Raw genomic sequence first — 19744 nt, forward strand, 5'->3', positions numbered from 1 at the left:
CATTAACTCAGCTTATGAAGTCATTAACTCAGTTTAGGAAAAGTCGGTAATTCTTGAAAGGTGGAGTCATTAACTCAGCTTAGGTAAAGTCAGTGATTCTTGAAAGGTGGAGTCATTAACTCAGCTTAGGTAAAGTCAGTGATTCTTGAAAGGTGGAGTCATTTACTCTGCTTAGGAGAAGTAAGTGATTCTTGAAAGATGGAGTCATTAACTCAGCTTATGAAGTCATTAACTCAGTTTAGGAAAAGTCGGTAATTCTTGAAAGGTGGAGTCATTAACTCAGTTTAGAAAATGTCAGTGATTCTAGAAAGGTAGTCATTAACTCAGCTTAGGAAAAGTCAGTGATTCTAGGAAGGTAGAGTCATTTATTCAGCTTAGGAAAAATATAGTGATTCTGGGAAAGTCGAGTCACATACTGAGCTTAGATTAAGTAGGTGACTGTTGAAAGGTGGAGTTACTAACTCGGCTTAGGAAAAGTCAATGGTTCTAGAAAGGTAGAGTCATTTCCTCACCTTAGGGGAAGTAGGTGATTTTTGAAAGGCACAGTCATTTACTCATATTAGGTATAGTCATGAATTCTGGGAAGGTAGGGTCATTAACTCCACTTAGGTAAAGTCATTAATTCTTGGAAAATAGCCATTAACTCTGTAAGACAAAATCATTGATTCTAGGAAGATAGAATCATTAACTCTGATAAGAAAGAGATTGACTGCTAGTGAATGATTTTGGATAATGCTGCATGATTATTTTCTGTATGTTTGAAAGATATTAATGTTATCGTACATAGACGCTGAAACAAATAGGTACACAAATTGATAAAATATGCTGTTTCCAGTAATCATACACATGCATGTCATTGCTAATTCATAGGACACAGACACAGTGAAGAAAAGCCTGCTTGACAAGTTGGTGATGCAGGTTCTCTCAGACAATCAGGAATTGTTGAAAGACTTTGTAGAGGAAGAAAGTAAGTATGTCTTATAAAGCCAGTCTTCCTGGCTAGATCCTCATATGGGTATAAAGTAAGAATGTCCTATAGCAGTCATCAGGCTGGTCTTCCTGGCTAGATCCTCATAGAGGAAGAAATGAAGTATGTGCTATAGCAGTCATCAAGCCAGTCTTCTTGGCTAGATCCTCATAGAGGAAGAAAGCAAGTATGTCTTTAGCAGTCATCAAGCCGGTCTGTTTGGCTAGATCCTCATACAGGAAGAAATTAAGTATGTGCTATAGCAGTCATCAAGCCAGTCTTCTTGGCTAGATCCTCATAGAGGAGGAAAGTAAGTATGTCCTGTAGCAGACATCAAGCCGGTCTTCCTGGCTAGATCCTCATAGAAGAAGAAAGTATGTGCTATAGCAGTCATCAAGCTGGTCTTTTTGGTTAGTTCCTCATAGAGGAAGAAAGCAAGTATGTCTATAGCAGTCATCAAGCCAGTCTGTTTGGCTAGATCCTCATACAGGAAGAAATTAAGTATGTGCTATAGCATCATCAAGCCGGTCTTCTTGGCTAGATCCTCGTAGAGGAAGAAAGCATGCGCTAATGCAGTCGTCAAGCCAGTCTTCCTGGCTAGATCCTCATAGTGGAGGAAATTAAGTATGTCCTATAGCAGTCATCAGGCCGTTCTTCCTTGCTAGATCCTCATAGAGGAAGAAAGTATGTGCTATAGCAGTCATCAAGCCAGTCTCCTTGGCTAGATCCTCATAAAAGGAAAGTAAGTTTGTCCTGTAGCAGTCATCAAGCCAGTCTTCCTGGCTAGATCCTCATAGAGGAAGAAAGCAAGTATGTCCTATAGCAGTCATCAAGCCAGTCTTCTTGGCTAGATCCGCATAAAAGGAAAGTAAGTATGTCCTGTAGCAGTCATCAAGCCAGTCTTCCTGGCTAGATCCTCATAGTGGAGGAAATTAAGTATGTCCTATAGCAGTCATCAGGCTGTTCTTCCTTGCTAGATCCTCATAGAGGAAGAAAGTATGTCCTATAGCAGTCATCAAGCCAGTCTTTCTGGCTAGATCCTCATAAAAGGAAAGTAAGTATGTCCTGTAGCAGTCATCAAGCCAGTCTTCCTGGCTAGATCCTCATAGAGGAAGAAAGCAAGTATGTCCTATAGCAGTCATCAGGCCGGTCTTCTTGCCTAGATCCTCATATAGGAATAAGGTAAGTATGCGCTAAAGCAGTCATCAAGCTGGTCTTTCTGGCTAAATCCTCATAGAGGAATAAAGCAAGTACATGTATGTGCTATTTATGAGGAAATTATCAATTCATCAGTATGTGAGGATGTTATTGACTTTGTATGAATGTAGGAAAGTAAGCAGTACATCAGTTGTAGGGAAGATACTAATACAGTAAATGTGTAGGTATGTAGGGGAGTTATCAATATATTGTGTATGTAGGGAAGTTACCAATACACCAAATTTTTGTTTGCACCTCTGTTGGTGTATGTGAATTATCAATACATCAGTTATGTATGGAAGTTACATTTTGTACCAGCTGTGTATGAAGTTGATACTTAGTATCTCAATTTCCAAGGGGTCGGGTGTGTGTGTGTGGGGGGGGGGGTCGGGTGTGGGGGGGGATGTGGGGGGGAAGGGACTTACCTTTGAGATAACTGGAATTTTGAGATAAGCAAGTTTTAGATACGGAGTTTCAACTATCTATGGGAAATTTACCAGTTCATCAACGTTGAATTGTATGTAGCAAAATTATCAATACATCCGTTTCGAAAGTATATATGGAAATTATCAAAACATCAACTGTGAATGTAAATATGAAGAGAAATTCTATCAATATTTTAGTTGTGAAAATATGTGGGGGATTTTTCTAATTGTATGTAAGAAAGATATAAACACACCAATGTTGCATGTATAAAGGGAATTTTGCACTTGTTAACCCCTACCATGTTAAATTTCTATAATAAACTTGTCCATCTTTCTGTTAAGACATAAGCAGTAACTTTTAAAAGGGGATGCTTACCAAAAGATACTGGCTGAATGGCAAATAGTGCAGATCATGATCAGACTGCATGGATGTGCAGCTGATCTTGATCTGTACTGGTCTCAAAAGAAGAATCTGTTGTGTCCAACATAATAAGTGCAGATCATGATCAGACTGCATGGATGTGCCGCTGATCTTGATCTGTACTGGTCTCAAGAGAAGAATCTATCGTGTCCAACATAATTAGGGTTAAAATATCTGGAAAATTTCCTCTAGAATGAAAGGAACATTCTCAGATTGGTCGCCTTTATGAGGATATTGTAGAACTGTTCAGGTATATGTTCCAGGTATTCCAGTTGACAAGGCCTTTGAGAAGCAAACAGAAATTGTACATGATTCAGCTGCTCCAAAAGTGTCAAAAAAGCGTATTCAGCGAAAGAAGAGAGAAATTCGAGTGTTTGTTTCAAGCACTTTTCGGGACTTTTCTAATGAGAGAGAGGAGATTATAAAGAAAGCCTTTAGAGAGGTAAGTACAGTGTCAGTACAGCTGGAAGATTTGTCATTCTATATGTAAAGATAGAGGTTTGGTCTCTGCTTATTCTACTTATTAAATTGTTTTCTATCTCAGTTTTGGAGTGTATGGGCCTCTATGGCTAAGTGGTAAGGTGTAAGAGAGGTAGCCATGGTACCTGAAGATTGCACTTGGACTGTTAACGCTTCTGTAGTACTATTTATTCATGGCTTAAGAGGAGTATCTATGAGTCTGACAAATGTTTATTCTTGATTTAATTTCAGTAAATATTTTTTTTACAGATCAACAGACTTTGTTCTGATAGAGGTGTTTTTTTCACGTATGTGGATTTGAGGTGGGGTATCACATCTGAACAGACAGATGATGGTAAAACTATTGCAATATGTTTGCAGGAGGTATGTTATGCAAGGAAGAATGATGTACCTAATATTTTAACACAATTATGGAGTAATCTATCATATCAGAAACACATTCACGTCAGCCATATTTCAGATACTGTATGAATACATTAACAGAGTTATGACTGTCAGTCATATTTTAAAATCTTAAGTATATGAGATTTTGCTGTGTCGCCCAGTACAGAAATAAAAGGTAACATTGAAAATATTTTGTCTTTTTTTCCATTCATCGTTCAGTTATGAAAAAATATGAATTCTGCCTTAATTTCAAAAGAAACAGATTTTATTCATGGTGCTGTTTGGGTTAAAACATCCAAGTGCTGAAAGAATTTTAACGGTGATTTTATTTGTACATAGGATTTTCTGAAGTTATTGCAGAATTATCTTCTCTTTGCAGTATTTTAATAAACATAATTTAGGCTTGTCCAAGGCAGAAAGTGTACTAAAGGAACTTAAGTTTAACTGGCTGTCATTGGTATCTACTTAATAATTACATTAACAGACTGATAGATGCTGAAAATATTTGATTTCTTATAGATATAGATACATCAGTAGGTTTGCATTATGCCAACCATATTTGAGCCATGCCATGGGAAAACCAACATAGTGGCTTTGTGACCAGCATGGATCCAGACCAGCCTGCGCATCCACACAGTCTGGTCAGGATCCATGCTGTTCACTAATGGTTTCTCTAATTGCAATAGACTTTGAAAGCGAACAGCATGGATCCTGACCAGACTGCACTATGTTGGTTTTCTCATGGCATGGCTCATTTCATTTGTTTTATACATATTTCAACAGATTGACAGATGTCGACCATATTTTATCTGCCTGATGGGAGATAGGTTTGGCTGGTCACAAAAATCTGACAAGAAAGATGAAGTTTTGGATATGACCTACAACTACGCTATTGAAAATCATCCTGGCTTGACTTGGATTGAGAAATATAGATATGATACCAGTGTAACAACAGTGAGTATACCATGTTCTAGAAGGAGAACTCATGCTGTTTGTTTTATCATCTTCTTCAAGCTTTTCCTTGAATTGTTCTTAAATATAATATAATACCAGTTTAAAGATTATAATGGGAACTATGATGATTTTCAAAATTTGATTTTATAGCCGAAGAATAAAGTTGATAGCATATTTCCCTTTGCACTGTGCAACCATATTTGACACCAAAGATATAAAATTTGAAATTTGACTTTATTTGTTGGATAGATATCAAATTTTCATAAAATCAACCATGGACCAGTGTTTTTTATAGGGAAAATATATTTTTGCCTATAAAATTAACATTATATTAACATTATTGTTGGAAATTCAAAATTATCCTTCTACCATTCAGTGAGACCTTCATAGTCTGGTTAGTGCAAAATGAAGTCACTAGTCAACAAAAGTCCTGTGACAGATTTGGTAAATCAAACAGTGGGCAATGTGTTCATAATAAAAACCCATATGTCTGAAGATCTTTTACATATCTTTTTGGATATTGCAAAATAAGGCCGTATGTCACAAAAATCCCTTGTATGGATTTTGTGGATCAAATAATACATTTTTTTTTCAGCTGTGTAGACTAGAAAAGTTTGAAGGATTTGTCTACTTTAAAATCATGTTTACTTTTTACTGTAAACATTATATTTTATGCCCAGCTTTGAATGAAAAGGGGATATCTTGTTTTCCTCATGTTAGTCTGCCTGTTGGTCCGTCCATCTGGTTGGTTCATGGTAGACACTGTCATTTCTGATTAATTCCTTGAGAATTCTTTGACTTATAGTTCAGAGGATAATTTCCTGAGATCAGTTGATGACAGGATGATGACTCCTGTTATTTTGAGGGTCAGTAGGTCAAAAGCCAAGCTCACCATGACCTCAAAACTGAAAATGGTTCCAATTAATATCTGAAAAAGTCTTTGGCCTAGGACTGTTTGATTTCAACAGATTATTACCTGATGACGGCTTAAGTGATCTTGAGCTTAAAAATGTTTTATGCCTACCCTAGTTACTGGGACACCCGCAGCAGTCGACAAATAAACACAGGATATGATGATGATGATGATCAAATGCTGGAAAATTCTTGGGCCTGTGGCCTTCAGCCTTTATAACCATTATCCTCTTTTTAAGTAAATGTAGTCTGTAGGTCAGGAAGTCAATTACCTTGTGATAAGAATAGTTTAGGATATATAGCTGATGAATGCTTGGGCCTAAGGCCATTAAACTTCATATTATGATAGTCTTTGGTCAGTCAGTCATTAATTAGGTCAGAGGTCAAGGTCACAACAACTTGACACTAAAAATTACACACCCAGATGCATTCAGAAAGCAGTCATAGTGATTTGATGTGTGTTACAAGCAGTTTTTGTTTGAAGGAGTACCCCAAATTATTATTTTATTTTTGGTTGAAAGCAAATCTGCATGAAAGTTGGTTTTTATACATTTCTTTATAGCTTTAAATATACCCCTCAAAAAGTATCAAGATATTGTTTTCTTTAAATTGTAGAGATTTGGAAGTTTCAGCCAAGTTTAAAAAGAAACAGTGTGAATTGGCAATTTTGAAACATTGTATAGGCAAAACTGCCTAATTGTACATAGTCTAAATTTAATAACTATAATTGAAAAATTTCTTGCATATACCTTAACTGGAATGATAAGAATGAAATTGTATGTACAAATATGATATCAACCCTTGGACAGTTAGAGGTTTTCCATGGTGCATTGAACAACCCGTCTGAAACTAACAACAAGTGTTTGTTCTACATGAGAGACCCTGTGAAGAAGGAGGACTACGCAGAAGATCAGTACAAGGTTATCATAATTTCCTTTTTCTCTAATAGTCCTGGTATATGATATTTTCAGTTCAAATGTGTTTCCTACAACCAGACTATGTACAGCAAGTGCATTCCAGTTCCTTTGGAATCTATTGAACCAACCAGCAGAAAACTACTTCATTGGCCATATTGGTTTGCATACCTCATGTTGTCGTACACAGGAGATTGGTGCATTTTATATGATGTTACTCAGTTTGTTTGGTCTCATTACATTAGAACTTTTGCTATTTGAACAAATGCTGTAATGTGATGATTTTGTTGTTTCTTAAATTAATACTCAGATGAATGCACAGATCTATTGAGTTTCTATATATTGATGTGGTTCTGACAATAAATCAATCTTTGTTTTTAACTTTGTATTAGAGAATGATATCTGAGTCTGACTGGCACCATGAGCGGCAGGAATGGCTGAAATCTGAAGTGTTGAAACATAAAGAAATCAAAGTGACAAGATTTAAAACTGCAAGTGAGGTTGCAGAACTCATTAAAAAGGTAGCTGTTTTCTTAACTGTAACATTATTGCATGAAAGAGTATAGGTAAACTTTCTGAGTTGGCCTGATAAGCACACGACTGTAAGACCTGATATGCTGAGTGTGTAGAGAAGAAGCCTGTGAGACCTGTTAGTTGAGTGGGTAGAGAAGAAGACTGTGAGACCTGTCAGCTGAGTGGGTAGAGAAGAAGACTGTGAGACCTGTTAGCTGAGTGGGTAGAGAGGACGACTGTGAGACCTGTTAGCTGAGTTGGTAGAGAAGAAGACTGTGAGACCTGTTAGCTGAGTGGGTAGAGAAGAAGACTCTGAGACCTGTTAGCTGAGTGGGTAGAAAGGACGACTGTGAGACCTGTTAGCTGAGTTGGTAGAGAAGAAGGCTGTGAGTTCTGTTAACTGATATGGTAGAGAAGATTACAAGACCTTGTTAGCTGAGCGGGTAGATAAGAAGACTGTGAGACCTGTTAGCCGAGTGGGTAGAGAAGAAGAATATGAGACCTGTTAACTGAGTGGGTAGAGAAGAAGACAGAGACCTGTTAGCTGAATAGGTTGAGAAGAAGACTACAAGACCTTGTTAGCTGAGTGGGTACAGAAGAAGAATGTGAGACCTGTTAGCTGAGTGGGTACAGAAGAAGACTGTGAGATCTGTTAGCTGAGCGGGTAGAGAAGAAGAATATGAGACCTGTTAGCTGAGTGGGTAGAGAAAAAGACTGAGACCTGTTAGCTGAATAGGTAGATAAGAAGACTACAAGACCTTGTTAGCTGAGTGGGTAGAGAAGAAGACTACAAGACCTTGTTAGCTGAGTGGGTAGAGAAGAAGAATGTGAGACCTGTTAGCTGAGTGGGTACAGAAGAAGACTGTGAGATCTGTTAGCTGAGCGGGTAGAGAAGAAGAATATGAGACCTGTTAGCTGAGTGGGTAGAGAAAAAGACTGAGACCTGTTAGCTGAATAGGTAGATAAGAAGACTACAAGACCTTGTTAGCTGAGTGGGTAGAGAAGAAGAATGTGAGACCTGTTAGCTGAGTGGGTAGAGAAGAAGACTGTGATATCTGTTAGCTGAGCAGGTAGAGAAGAAGAATATGAGATCTGTTAGCTGAGTGGGTAGAGAAAAAGACTGAGACCTGTTAGCTGAATAGGTAGAGAAGAAGACTACAAGACCTTGTTAGCTGAGTGGGTAGAGAAGAAGAATGTGAGACCTGTTAGCTGAGTGGGCAGAGAAGAAGAATGTGAGACCTGTTAGCTGAGTGGGTAGAGAAGAAGAATGTGAGACCTGTTAGCTGAGTGGGCAGAGAAGAAGAATGTGAGACCTGTTAGCTGAGTGGGCAGAGAAGAAGAATGTGAGACCTGTAAGCTGAGTGGGCAAAGAAGAAGAATGTGAGACCTGTTAGCTGAGTGGGCAGAGAAGAAGAATGAGAGACCTGTTAGCTGAGTGGGTAGAGAAGAAGAATATGAGACATGTAAGCTGAGTGGGTAGAGAAGAAGACTGAGACCTGTTAGCTGAATTGGTAGAGAAGAAGACTACAAGACCTTGTTAGCTGAGTAGGTAGAGAAGAAGACTGTGAGACCTGTTAGCTGAGTGGGTAGAGAAGAAGAATATGAGACCTGTTAGCTGAGTGGGTAGAAAAGAAGACTGTGAGACCTGTTAGCTGAGTTGGTAGAGAAGACTGCATGACCTTGTTAGCTGAGTGGGTAGAGAAGAAGATTGTAAGACTTGGTAAGCTTAGTTTGTAGAGCACAATAATACAAGACCTGTAAGCTGAGTGGGTAGATAACTTGAAAAGTGATTGTATAGACCCAAAGGCTAGAAGACTTGGTTAGCAAAGTGATTAGAGCACAAGTCTACAAGACCATTTGGTGAGCGGGTAGAACACAAGACTACGAGATCGGTTAGCTAAGTGGGTAGAGCACAAGTCTACATGACTAGTTAGATGAGCAGTTAGATCACAAGACTATGAGACCAGTTAGCAAAGTGGGTAGAGTACAAGGAGACATGACCATTTAACAGAGTGGTAGAGCACAAAATAACATGACCTGCAAGTTAATTGGATAGACATACAGAATTTGATTATTCAAGCAGATAGAGAAGACTACAAGACCATTTAGCTGAGTGAGTAGTGCACAAGACTACAAGAACATTTAGCAGACTGGGTGGAGCACAAGGCTACAGTACCATTTAGCAGAGTGCATAGACCTAAGACTACAAGACCATTTAGCAGTGAGTGTGTGTAGAGCACAAGGCATCAAGACCATTTAGCAGAGTATGTGGAGCACAAGACTACAATACCATTTAGTAGAGTGTGTAGAGCACAAGACTATAATACAATTTAACTCATTGGGTAGAGCACAATACTACAAGACCATTTAGCAGAGTGTGTAGAGCACAAGACTATAATACAAATTAACTCGTTGGGTAGAGCACAAGACTACAAGACCATTTAGCAGAGTGAGTAGAGCACAAGACTACAAGACCATTTAGCAGAGCGCATGGAGCACAAGACTATAAGACCATTTAGCAGAGTGAGCAGAGCACAAGACTACAAGACCATTTAGCTCATTGGGTAGAGCACAAGACTACAAGACTATTTAGCAGAGTGAATAGAGCACAAGACTACAAGACCATTTGGCTCATTGGGTACAGCACATGACTACAAGACCATTTAGCGGAGTGAGTAGAACACAAGACTACAAGATCATTTAGCAGAGTGGGTAGAGCAAAAAGCTATACTACCATTTAGCAGAGTAAGTAGAGCACAAGACTACAAGACCATTTAGCTGAATGAGTAGAACACAAGACTGCAAGACCATTTAGATGAATGCGTAGAAGTTAGAACACAAGTCTACAAAACCATTAAGCAGAGTGGGTGGACCAGAAGACTGCAAGACCATTTAGCAGAGTGGGTAGACCACAAGAAGACATTACCTGTAATCCAGTTGGGTAGACCCACAAAACTGGTTATCCAAGTAGGTAGAGTACAAGACTACAAGACCTGTTAGCTGAATGGCTGCAAGAAACTTTGTTTTCCTGCTGAATTCCTTACATGTATTGCAATGAATATACTGTATTCAAGCAAAGACAGTGAGCTTTGTCATAGTTTTAGCAATAATTTTGTAAGTTTCAATAAAATTTATATGTTAAGAAATTGCAGTTAGAAACCAAATACCACTCTGCGTCTCACACAGTCATTAGCATTCGCTGTCATTCAATATTTTGACTAAGATGATTTGTCATTCATTTATTTCTAGATTTAAAGTCCATGTTTACATTTACTTGTTACTGAGTGATGTACATGTAATTGGCTGTCCATTACCAGACAAATCAAAGTAGAAGAAGAACCTTTTTGTACAATCTCTACATAATAAATTTTAAATGTTTTAATATGGTTTTAAATTCACATCATTCAATTGAACCAATTAATGTAAAAGTATTTGATTGATTATGGACGTACTAAAAGACACATTTGACTTGGTTCAAATTTCAGTGCTTAACAAAAATCTAGTATTTCATTTTAAAGACTTGGCCTCAACACTAAGTTTTCAGAATGGTGAAGTTTTCTGATTTTACTTCTTAGGATTTAAAGCGATGTGTTGATGAAGATTTTCCAGTTGGTACGGAGCTCACAAAACTTGAGCAACAAAGGGAAGCCCACAATGCATTTGCGGAGAAGAGATGTCGTGTTTACATTGGACGTGAGGATTATTTCAGGACAGTTGATGAAAAAAGAAGCAAGAAAATAAATCAGCCTTTCGTACTTCTTGGAGAATCAGGTAATGATAGAATCTTTTACTGCTAGACTAGACCTTCTTCTGCATACTGTTTAAGTTGCAGTAATTTCTGTAAGCTGTTTTAATACTAGATAATATGTTATAAAATATTGGTACAGATCATAGAATTGATGCTAAACTAGAAGCGGCTTCATGTGAATGCCTACATTAATGAATTATGTGTTTTACCATACAGCATAGTCTTGTCTTTTATAATGGTGTACTTTACTGTTGATAATATACTCTGAAATCTGTAAAATCCATGTAAGACATCATGGACGTCGTGGCTGAGATAGCCTGTGTAATAAGATACCAGCAAACTAAAGTTCACATTTGAGTTCATTTGTAAAATTTAGAAATCGCAAATTTTATGTCCCAATGAAATAATCATTTTGGCCAAAATCATGAAAACCGCAAAATAGAATGCTAAGAGAATCAAAAGATTTCACAGGATGATCCAGAAATCTTCTTCAATATATGGTTGAAAAAGCTGTAATTTTGATGTTGGTTTACTAGAAATCTATTAAATGAATTACTGATAAAAAAACTTAATGACTCTAAGCCCAACAGAAAAGAACAAAAAATTCATTTGCATTTATCTAGGATCTGGAAAATCGGCCTTTGTTGCTAACTGGGCTAAACGAGTAGAAGATGGGGAACCAGACACATTCATGTTTGTTCATTTTATTGGAAGTTCAGCAGACAGTGCCAGTTATATCAAACTTCTGAGACGGTGAGTGATTATATACAGTTCTTGTTAGTGCATACAATAGCTAGTACCAGTCTGGAAAGTATCTTTATCTTATAGACATTTTAGGATACTAGACCTACCGATCGTAGGGTCATAAATTGGATCCCCTGGCAAAGCCCTATGTTCTCCATGATGATAGATAAAAGACACTGTTTCTGAAATTATTTGTCCTCTACCTTTGATTTACGCAGGGAAGTTGGCAGTTACTTGCAGACAACAGTTAAGTACTGGTTTAGAATCCAGAATTGCTGGTTAGATTAACTACCAGCCATTATATAACTAAAATACTGTTTGAAACAGCACTAAATCCAAAACAAACAAACAAACAGGGGGAATTTCATTTAAATTTTTTATATATGTAAGACATTTATACCAGTTATTTAACCCTTAGCCTGCTGCAGGCGAATTTAACAGCCTTTGCAAACAGCTTGGAACCAGATCAGATGCCGATTAAATCAGCGTCTGATCAGGTTCCAAGCTGCTTGCTACTCTGACAATATTTCTTCCAATTTTGGAGCAAATTGAATGAACTTTACAATTTTAGCAGACGACATTTCCAGCAGACAACAATTTATCTAGCATGCTAAAGGTTAATGATGTTTACCCAAAGTTCATGAATAGAAGGGAAAGTAATTGTATTTATCTCAGTTTCTACAAGTTTCTTGCATTTCTATTGGTCAATACAAGTACATAATGGAGGACAAGTAATTGTACATGTATATAATGGAGAACAGATACATTGTAAGATGTGTATAATGGCATGCAGGTGATAGTACATGTATGTGTGGAGTGCAGGTAATGGTATATGTATAGAATGTAGGTCAGGTAATTGTTTGATGTACATGGGGAAAGGTCTTCTTAGGTAATTGTTGACTTCTCCCGTTAAACAGAGCTAGTTATGAATATATTTGAATGCATTGTGTTTGGCAAACATAGAATATCAAACTTTTTAAGTTTTTTTATGGAAGAGCATCTGTCGTTTATCCTAATTCTTCTTATTATTATTATTATACCAGATTTATATAGCACCCTTTTCATGATAAACACGTTTAAAGGTGCTTTACATAGCACAAACGCAGCTACACAGGGCGCGAAATTCATCCTCACTAGTACAGTCACAGAGCAATCTAACCAGAGGGACAGAGCAACATAAAGCTCCCAGAACAGATAGAGAGAAATCATTTTTAGATACAGGCCTTATTGCGAAAATGAAATAAAAGTGTACCTCCTAATTGTTAAGTGACACTGATACAGATCCATTGCTCTACTTTCAGTTTGTTAGAGGAAATGAAGACACACTATGGGTTTGACATGGTGATTCCATCTTCAGATTCCCATCTTATAAATGAAGTTAGCAAGTGGTTGAGGATGGCAGGGTCAAGGTCAAAGGTCGTTCTTGTGTTTGATGCCCTAAATCAGCTTGATGATGGCTCTGGACAGGATGGTATGTGTTCTTCAGCTGACGTTACTTGTATTAAAATCTTATTTTGATTGTATTGCTGTTGTCATGGAAATTCCAAATGAGATAAGATTTTATTTGGAAAAGATATAGAGAATCCTTCATTGGTCTTCGGTGAAGATAGGGAAATCCCAACCTGAGGGCGCTTTGCTCAAGTCTTAAACGAGGCTGTGCCGAGGGTTGGGATTTCTGATCTTCACCGAACAACAATGATGGATTCTATTTCTCACTTACAAAAAATTACAACAACAGAAATAATAAAAACAAGCATGAAAATATGGAACTATTTAAAACGCGGGAAATTGACGTCCGTAAGCAGAAGTGACGTCTTGACATTTCAGTGACGCACAATAACAAACTTCCGCTTTAGTTTTATCGTTTGTAGCGTAACGGTACGTTCTTATTATAAAGTAACAAATTTTGAATCGAGAAATACACTATAAGGAACGGAGAGAAAAGATAAAGGTACCTGATTTTTAATTATTATACATAAATAATATGTATATTCAGTGCATGAAGTAGTCCGTCACAGGAGTGTGGGATAACCCATGTGAGATAAGATTTTCCAGCATTTCTAAAAATAGAGATTTTTCTGTCCGATAAGTGAGAAATATTTATTATGTTTTGAAGGTAATGTTTAAGGTTAAAGAAAAATCAACAAATATTTGCTTTTGTTTCATAATATGATTTTTATGACTTGTAGAGTTTCATATAGCAGCAATGCAAAGAAACTATCCAATAATACCGCCCTGCATTTGGCCATAGTCCTCCTGTAATAGGAACCCTGAGAAGGAAGTATAATCATAGTGGAGAATCTGGGTACCCTCGTAGTGTCGCACTGATACTGTGTCATATTTCTGTAGCTGGAACACAGCTGTTTGACTCATTGTGTCATAACGGTGCTCAGATCCATAAAGCTTCACGTTAGTCATACGTACGTCATTCACATAAATGCCAACATGTGCATCACTGTCTGTCTCTGTCATCACTGTGGTTGAGAACACATAGATTCCTGACACTGGCACTATGAAGAGTCCATTGTGTTGACTGTAGGGGTCGCCAATGTTGGTCACTACATTGTTAAATTTTAGGATCGGGTTTTGAGAGACATTTGTATGTACGTTCATCATCTTACCATAGAAAGCAATAGGATTCTCATTTTCCCGTCGCGTCCTCAAATTCTGTCCTGAAAAATGGAAAGGAAAATGATCTTATTTATTATAATTTGATACATTTTCTAAATAGCAATCATTGATTTTGATGAGTTATTAATGCAATTACCTATAGCTGCTTATCCATTCACTAATGCAGTATGTAGTCATTTTTTGCATCATTAACAGATTTATTTGTTACTAGATTGTCATGGAAACTGATGTTTGTTAACTTGTACATTGTATGTACAGTTATATCAAGGTTAAAGGTCAGTAATTCAAATCCTTCTTTGTTTCATATAAAAAATGACAACTTCAGGTCGTCTTTATGTATCTTTAGAGAACATCACTTTTTATACGCCCGTTTGAAAAACGGGATGTATTATGGGAACGCCCCTGGCGGGCGGGCGGGCGGCGTCAAGACTTTGTCTGGAGCATATCTTCTACATGCATGAAGGGATTTTGATGAAACTTGGCACAGTTGTTCACCATCATGAGACGGAGTGTCATGCGCAAAAACCAGGTCCCTAGGTCTAAGGTCAAGGTCACACTTAGAGGTCAAAGGTCAAATTCAAGAATGACTTTGTCCGGAGCATATCTTCCTCATGCATGGTGGGAATTTGATGAAAGTTGGCACAATTGTTCATCATCATGAGATGGAGTGTCATGCGCAAGAACCAGGTCCCTAGGTCTAAGGTCAAGGTCACACTTAGAGGTCAAAGAATACAAAAAAAAGAAAACTTTGTCCGGAGCATATCTTCTTCATGCATGGAGGGATTTTGATATAACTTGGCACAAATGTTCACCACCACGAGGCGGAGTGTCATGCGCAAGAACCAGGTCCGTAGGTCTAAGGTCAAGGTCACACTTAGAGGTCAAAGGATACAAGAATGAAAACCTTGTCTGGAGCATTTCTTCTTCATGCATAGAGGGATTTTGATATAACTTTACACAAATGTTCACCACTACGAGGCGGAGTGTCATGTGCAAGAACCAGGTCCCTAGATCAAAGGTCAAGGTCACACTTAGAGGCCAAAGGTCAGATACAAGAATGACTTTGTCCGAGGCATTTCTTCTTCATGCATGGAGGGATTTTGATGTAACTTGGCACAATTATACACCATCATGAGACAAAGTGTCATGCGCAGTTCCCTTCTTTAGAATTACTTCCCTTTGTTGTTACTATAAATAGCTTATATTGTAACTTTTTCATTACTAGTCGTAGGGAAAAATCGAGACCACTTTTCTGTAGTACAACATGCATGCTACATCCAATTATGAGGTGTATTTTGACCAATCTCTACCTGGTAAAGATTTTTGTGTGGACTTACAATTTTTTGGGGTTTTTTTTTTTTTTTTAATTTTTTTTTTTTTAAGATTATCTTCCCTTAGTTGTTACTATAAATAACTTATATTATAACTTTTTTATAATTGACCGTAGGGAAAAAACAAGACCACTTTTCTGTGGTACAACATAGATGTTACTTTCAAATTTTAGGTGTATTTTAAGGTATCTCTACCTCTAGGAGTTTTTTTGTGGACTTAGAAAAACAAATGACTTCCAATGATTACTAAACAACCACAAAATTAAAATTCCATTTGCAAATACAGGTGCTAGAGTAAAGAAATTTGCTGTGACGGGCGTATATTGTGACATTCTGGCACTCTTGTTCCTACACCTATTTTTCATGGAAGTTCTATCACAAATTAACGAAAAAATGAAAAGAAAATAGGGGGTTATGTAGTTCCTAGTGAAATGCCAGTCAGTTGTGGTCTGCTACCCTAAAAATGGCTCATATTTGCTCTCGTCCGCGCAATAAACACCTACTTCCGGTTTCGATCTGCAAAACTTGCCATGTGGGATGTATGAACATGAAAACCATCTCATTTCATGCAGAAAGTATTCTAGTAGTGAAAAATGGTGATTAAAGCACTCGTTCTACATGAATTTGCGCAAAAAATGGGAAAATTAGGATCTATTTATTATGGACTTCTTTCGACTACACCATGGAAGCACATTTTCGACCGAATTACTGACCTTATTCCTATAAGAAATGTTTCTTATCAAATATCACACAATTTTCATTTCTATTTTCAAGAAAGATGTAATACCAAACATATTGCCAAGTTTCATTGTGATATTTCGAGATTTTAGAGAAATATAGACATTTAATAGAAGCCACCCCCTACCCATTTACTGGGCTAAATTTTGGCCCTATGGTCCTTTTATTGTATATTTTGGTAAAAGTTTCACTTGTTTGCATTATTTTTCACTTGGATTCTGAAATATCATTCATTCCGTCATGAATAAGACCCAGAAGGATGCATTTTGTGCATTTTCTGACATTCTGGAGACAAAATACTGGCTTTTTAATCCCAGAAATCGCTGCTGAATAGGCACATCTACTCAAAATATGGTCAAAATTCAAAAATTTTCAAATTTCACTATTATTTTGCATTGGAAACACCCTTTTATATCATATACAACCGATCTATGACTATTAAGACTAATTGCGATGTGTTTCGAGAAAGTCTTATTTCAGCTCTTATAGGTTAAAGGTCAGTAATTCAAATCCTTCTTTGTTTCATATAAAAATCAACAACTTCAGGTCGTCTTTACGTATCTTTAGAGAACATCACTTTTTCCTACACCTATTTTTCATGGGTGTTCTATCACAAATTAACGAAAAAATGAAAAGAAAATAGGGGGTTATGTAGTTCCTAGTGAAATGCCAGTCAGTTATGGTCTGCTACCCTAAAAATGGCGCATATTTGCTCTCGTCCGCGCAATAAACACCTACTTCCGGTTTCGATCTGCAAAACTTGCCATGTGGGGTGTATGAACATGAAAACCGTCTCATTTCATGCAGAATGTATTCTAGTAGTGAAAAATGGTGATTAAAGCACTCGTTCTACATGAATTTGCGCAAAAAATGGGAAAATTAGGATCTATTTATTATGGACTTCTTTCGACTACACCACGGAAGCACATTTTTGACCGAATTACTGACCTTATTCCTCAACAGTTAATGTACATGTATAATAGATAAGCTGTGACTGATTCAAATATAATAAAAAAAAAAAATCTGATGGCTTTTTTTCACAATGCAAATTCACAAGAAGGAACTGCATTTTAATTCAAATTTAAGTAATAGTAACATATGACGGGGACAGAAAAATTTAGAAGAACAGAGGATGTACCTTTGTCTTCCAGGATTTGACCTTTGAGCATCTGTATTTCAAGTTCCTGCATTCTGTTAACCTCCTCATACTTCCTCTGTTGTGCTTCCAGATGTTCAACCTTTTCTAGCAGTAATTCCAGGGTAGAAGCTTCATTTCTGACATTTTCACTTGCAGTTTTGGTTATAAATAACCCCTGTAAAAGGCAGACAGAAAGTATTGTTAACACCATTTCTGACATAATATTGTCTGGCCTACAATGAACTTAATTTCTTATCTCATATCAGTGGAATCATAAAAGTCAAGGACATTTTAAGTACATATGAATAAATAGCTGTGTGATGAAACAGACTAAGGTGCTGAAATTATTATCATTAAATACATGCCTATACAATTTTTCATACAGTATAATTATTGTGCCTCCTATTTTTAGCTCACCTTTTGTGACAAGGTGAGCTATTGTGACCGCTTGATGTCCGTCGTCTATCGTCCGTCAACAATTTCTAAAAAAATCTTCTTCTTGAAAACCACTGGGCAGAATAAAACACCAAACTTCACAGGAATGATTCTTGGGTGGCCCCCTTTCAAAATTGTTCAAAGAATTGAATTCCATGCAGAACTCTGGTTGCCATGGCAACCAAAAGGAAAAACTTTAAAAATCTTCTTGTCTAAAACCACAGGGCCTAGGGCTTTGATATCTGGTGTGTAGCATCATCTAGTGGTCCTCTATCAAAATTTGTTCAAATTATCGCCCTAGGGTCAAATATGGCCCCTTCCCGGGGGTTACATGGTTTATATAGACTTGTATAGGGAAAACTTTGAAAATCTTCTTGTACAAAACCACATGGCCTAGGGCTTTGATATTTGGTATGTAGCATCATCTAGTGGTCCTCTACCAAGATTGTTCAAATTATCCCCCAGGGTCAAATATGGCCCCGCCCCGGGGGTCCCAAGTTTTAAATAGACTTATATAGGAAAAAAAGTTTAAAAATCTTCTTGTCTAAAACCACAGGGTTAGGGCTTTGATATCTGGTGTGTAGCATCATCTAGTGGTCCTCTACCAAAATTTGTTAAAATTATCCCCCTAGGGTCAGATATGGCCCCTTCCCGGGGGTTACATGGTTTATATAGACTTATATAGGGAAAACTTTGAAAATCTTCTTGTACAAAACCACATGGTCTAGGGCTTTGATATTTGGTATGTAGCATCATCTAGTGGTCCTCTACCAAGATTATTCAAATTATTCCCCTAGGGTCAAATATGGCCCTGCCCCGGGGGTCCCAAGTTTTACATAGACTTATATAGGAAAAAAAGTTTGAAAATCTTCTTGTCTGAAACCACAACACTTAGACCTTTGATATTTGGTTTGTAGCATTGTCTGATGGTCCTCAACCAAAGTTGTTCAAATTGTACCCCTTGGGTGAAAAGAGGCCCTGCCCTGGGGGTCCCAAGTTTTATATAGACTTATTATAGGAAAAAGCTTTAAAAATCTTCTTGTCTGAAACCATATGACCTAGGCTTTTGATATTTGGTATGGTGCATTGTCTAGTAGTCCTCTACCAAAATTGTTCAAATTATGCCACTGGGATTAAAAGAGGCCCCGCTCTGGGGTCACTTAGTTATTATGTGAGTTATATAGGAAAAATACTTAAAAAATCATCTGATCCTATTTCCAAGACTGTTTAGTTATAATTACCTGATGACCCCAAGTAATATGATGTCACTTGACTGTGACCTTGACCTACTGACCTACTTTCTTGTTTTTTAAGATACAGCCTTGAAATTTTGATGACATACACAGTTTTGCACACAAATCGTAAAACTGAATTTCATTGACCATGAATGTGACCTACTGACTTTCTTAATATTTTATCATCAGTTTGACATTTGAAACATGTAGCTCATATTACTCAGGTGAGCGATCCAGGGTCATCATGACCCTCTTGTTATTGGGTGTTTTAGCACTTAAATTTGCCCTTTTCTGTCCGTCCGCATACTCCAAAAGTATTTACATAGCAGGGTTTTTGTTTGGGATTTCATTCAGCAAGGCCAGATTTAATACTCATGTCACATAGGCAAAAGATATATTGAGGGCCTACAAGTTGTAACTTGTGGTATTTGATCAAGTATTTGACCTGAAGTAATGAAACATTTTAGCTATGTTATTCCACTGGCACCAGAACAGAAAGAAAATGCCTCTGTACATGTTATACCTTACCCCTAGGTTTCTATAAGAACCATGGTCATGAAGGGGAAAAATTACTAAT

At 37.3% G+C, this 19744-nt stretch overlaps 2 protein-coding genes across 5 annotated transcripts in view; one reads left to right on the forward strand and one right to left on the reverse strand.

The window, feature by feature from the left end:
• The window catches only part of LOC123525710 (uncharacterized), an 82913-nt gene that overhangs the window by 28842 nt on the left and 34327 nt on the right, over nucleotides 1-19744 (forward strand). For all 4 annotated transcript variants that reach the window (XM_053538827.1, XM_053538825.1, XM_053538824.1 and 1 more), the window contains exons 13-21: nucleotides 871-967; nucleotides 3274-3452; nucleotides 3740-3853; nucleotides 4658-4828; nucleotides 6550-6660; nucleotides 7047-7175; nucleotides 10743-10938; nucleotides 11539-11668; nucleotides 12961-13130. In XM_053538827.1, the coding sequence (XP_053394802.1) occupies nucleotides 871-967; nucleotides 3274-3452; nucleotides 3740-3853; nucleotides 4658-4828; nucleotides 6550-6660; nucleotides 7047-7175; nucleotides 10743-10938; nucleotides 11539-11668; nucleotides 12961-13130 (1297 nt within the window). The remainder of the gene's footprint in view (nucleotides 1-870; nucleotides 968-3273; nucleotides 3453-3739; nucleotides 3854-4657; nucleotides 4829-6549; nucleotides 6661-7046; nucleotides 7176-10742; nucleotides 10939-11538; nucleotides 11669-12960; nucleotides 13131-19744) is intronic.
• LOC123524497 (heavy metal-binding protein HIP-like) lies at nucleotides 13810-17746 on the reverse strand. The gene is made up of 2 exons (XM_045302748.1): nucleotides 17498-17746; nucleotides 13810-14331 (listed from the first exon to the last, which is right to left on the reverse strand). The coding sequence occupies exons 1-2, from the start codon at nucleotides 17715-17717 to the stop codon at nucleotides 13877-13879; spliced, it is 675 nt and encodes a 224-aa protein (XP_045158683.1). The 5' UTR covers nucleotides 17718-17746; the 3' UTR covers nucleotides 13810-13876.

This window comes from Mercenaria mercenaria, chromosome 3 (genome assembly GCF_021730395.1).
Source record: "Mercenaria mercenaria strain notata chromosome 3, MADL_Memer_1, whole genome shotgun sequence".
Classification (NCBI taxonomy): domain Eukaryota; kingdom Metazoa; phylum Mollusca; class Bivalvia; order Venerida; family Veneridae; genus Mercenaria; species Mercenaria mercenaria.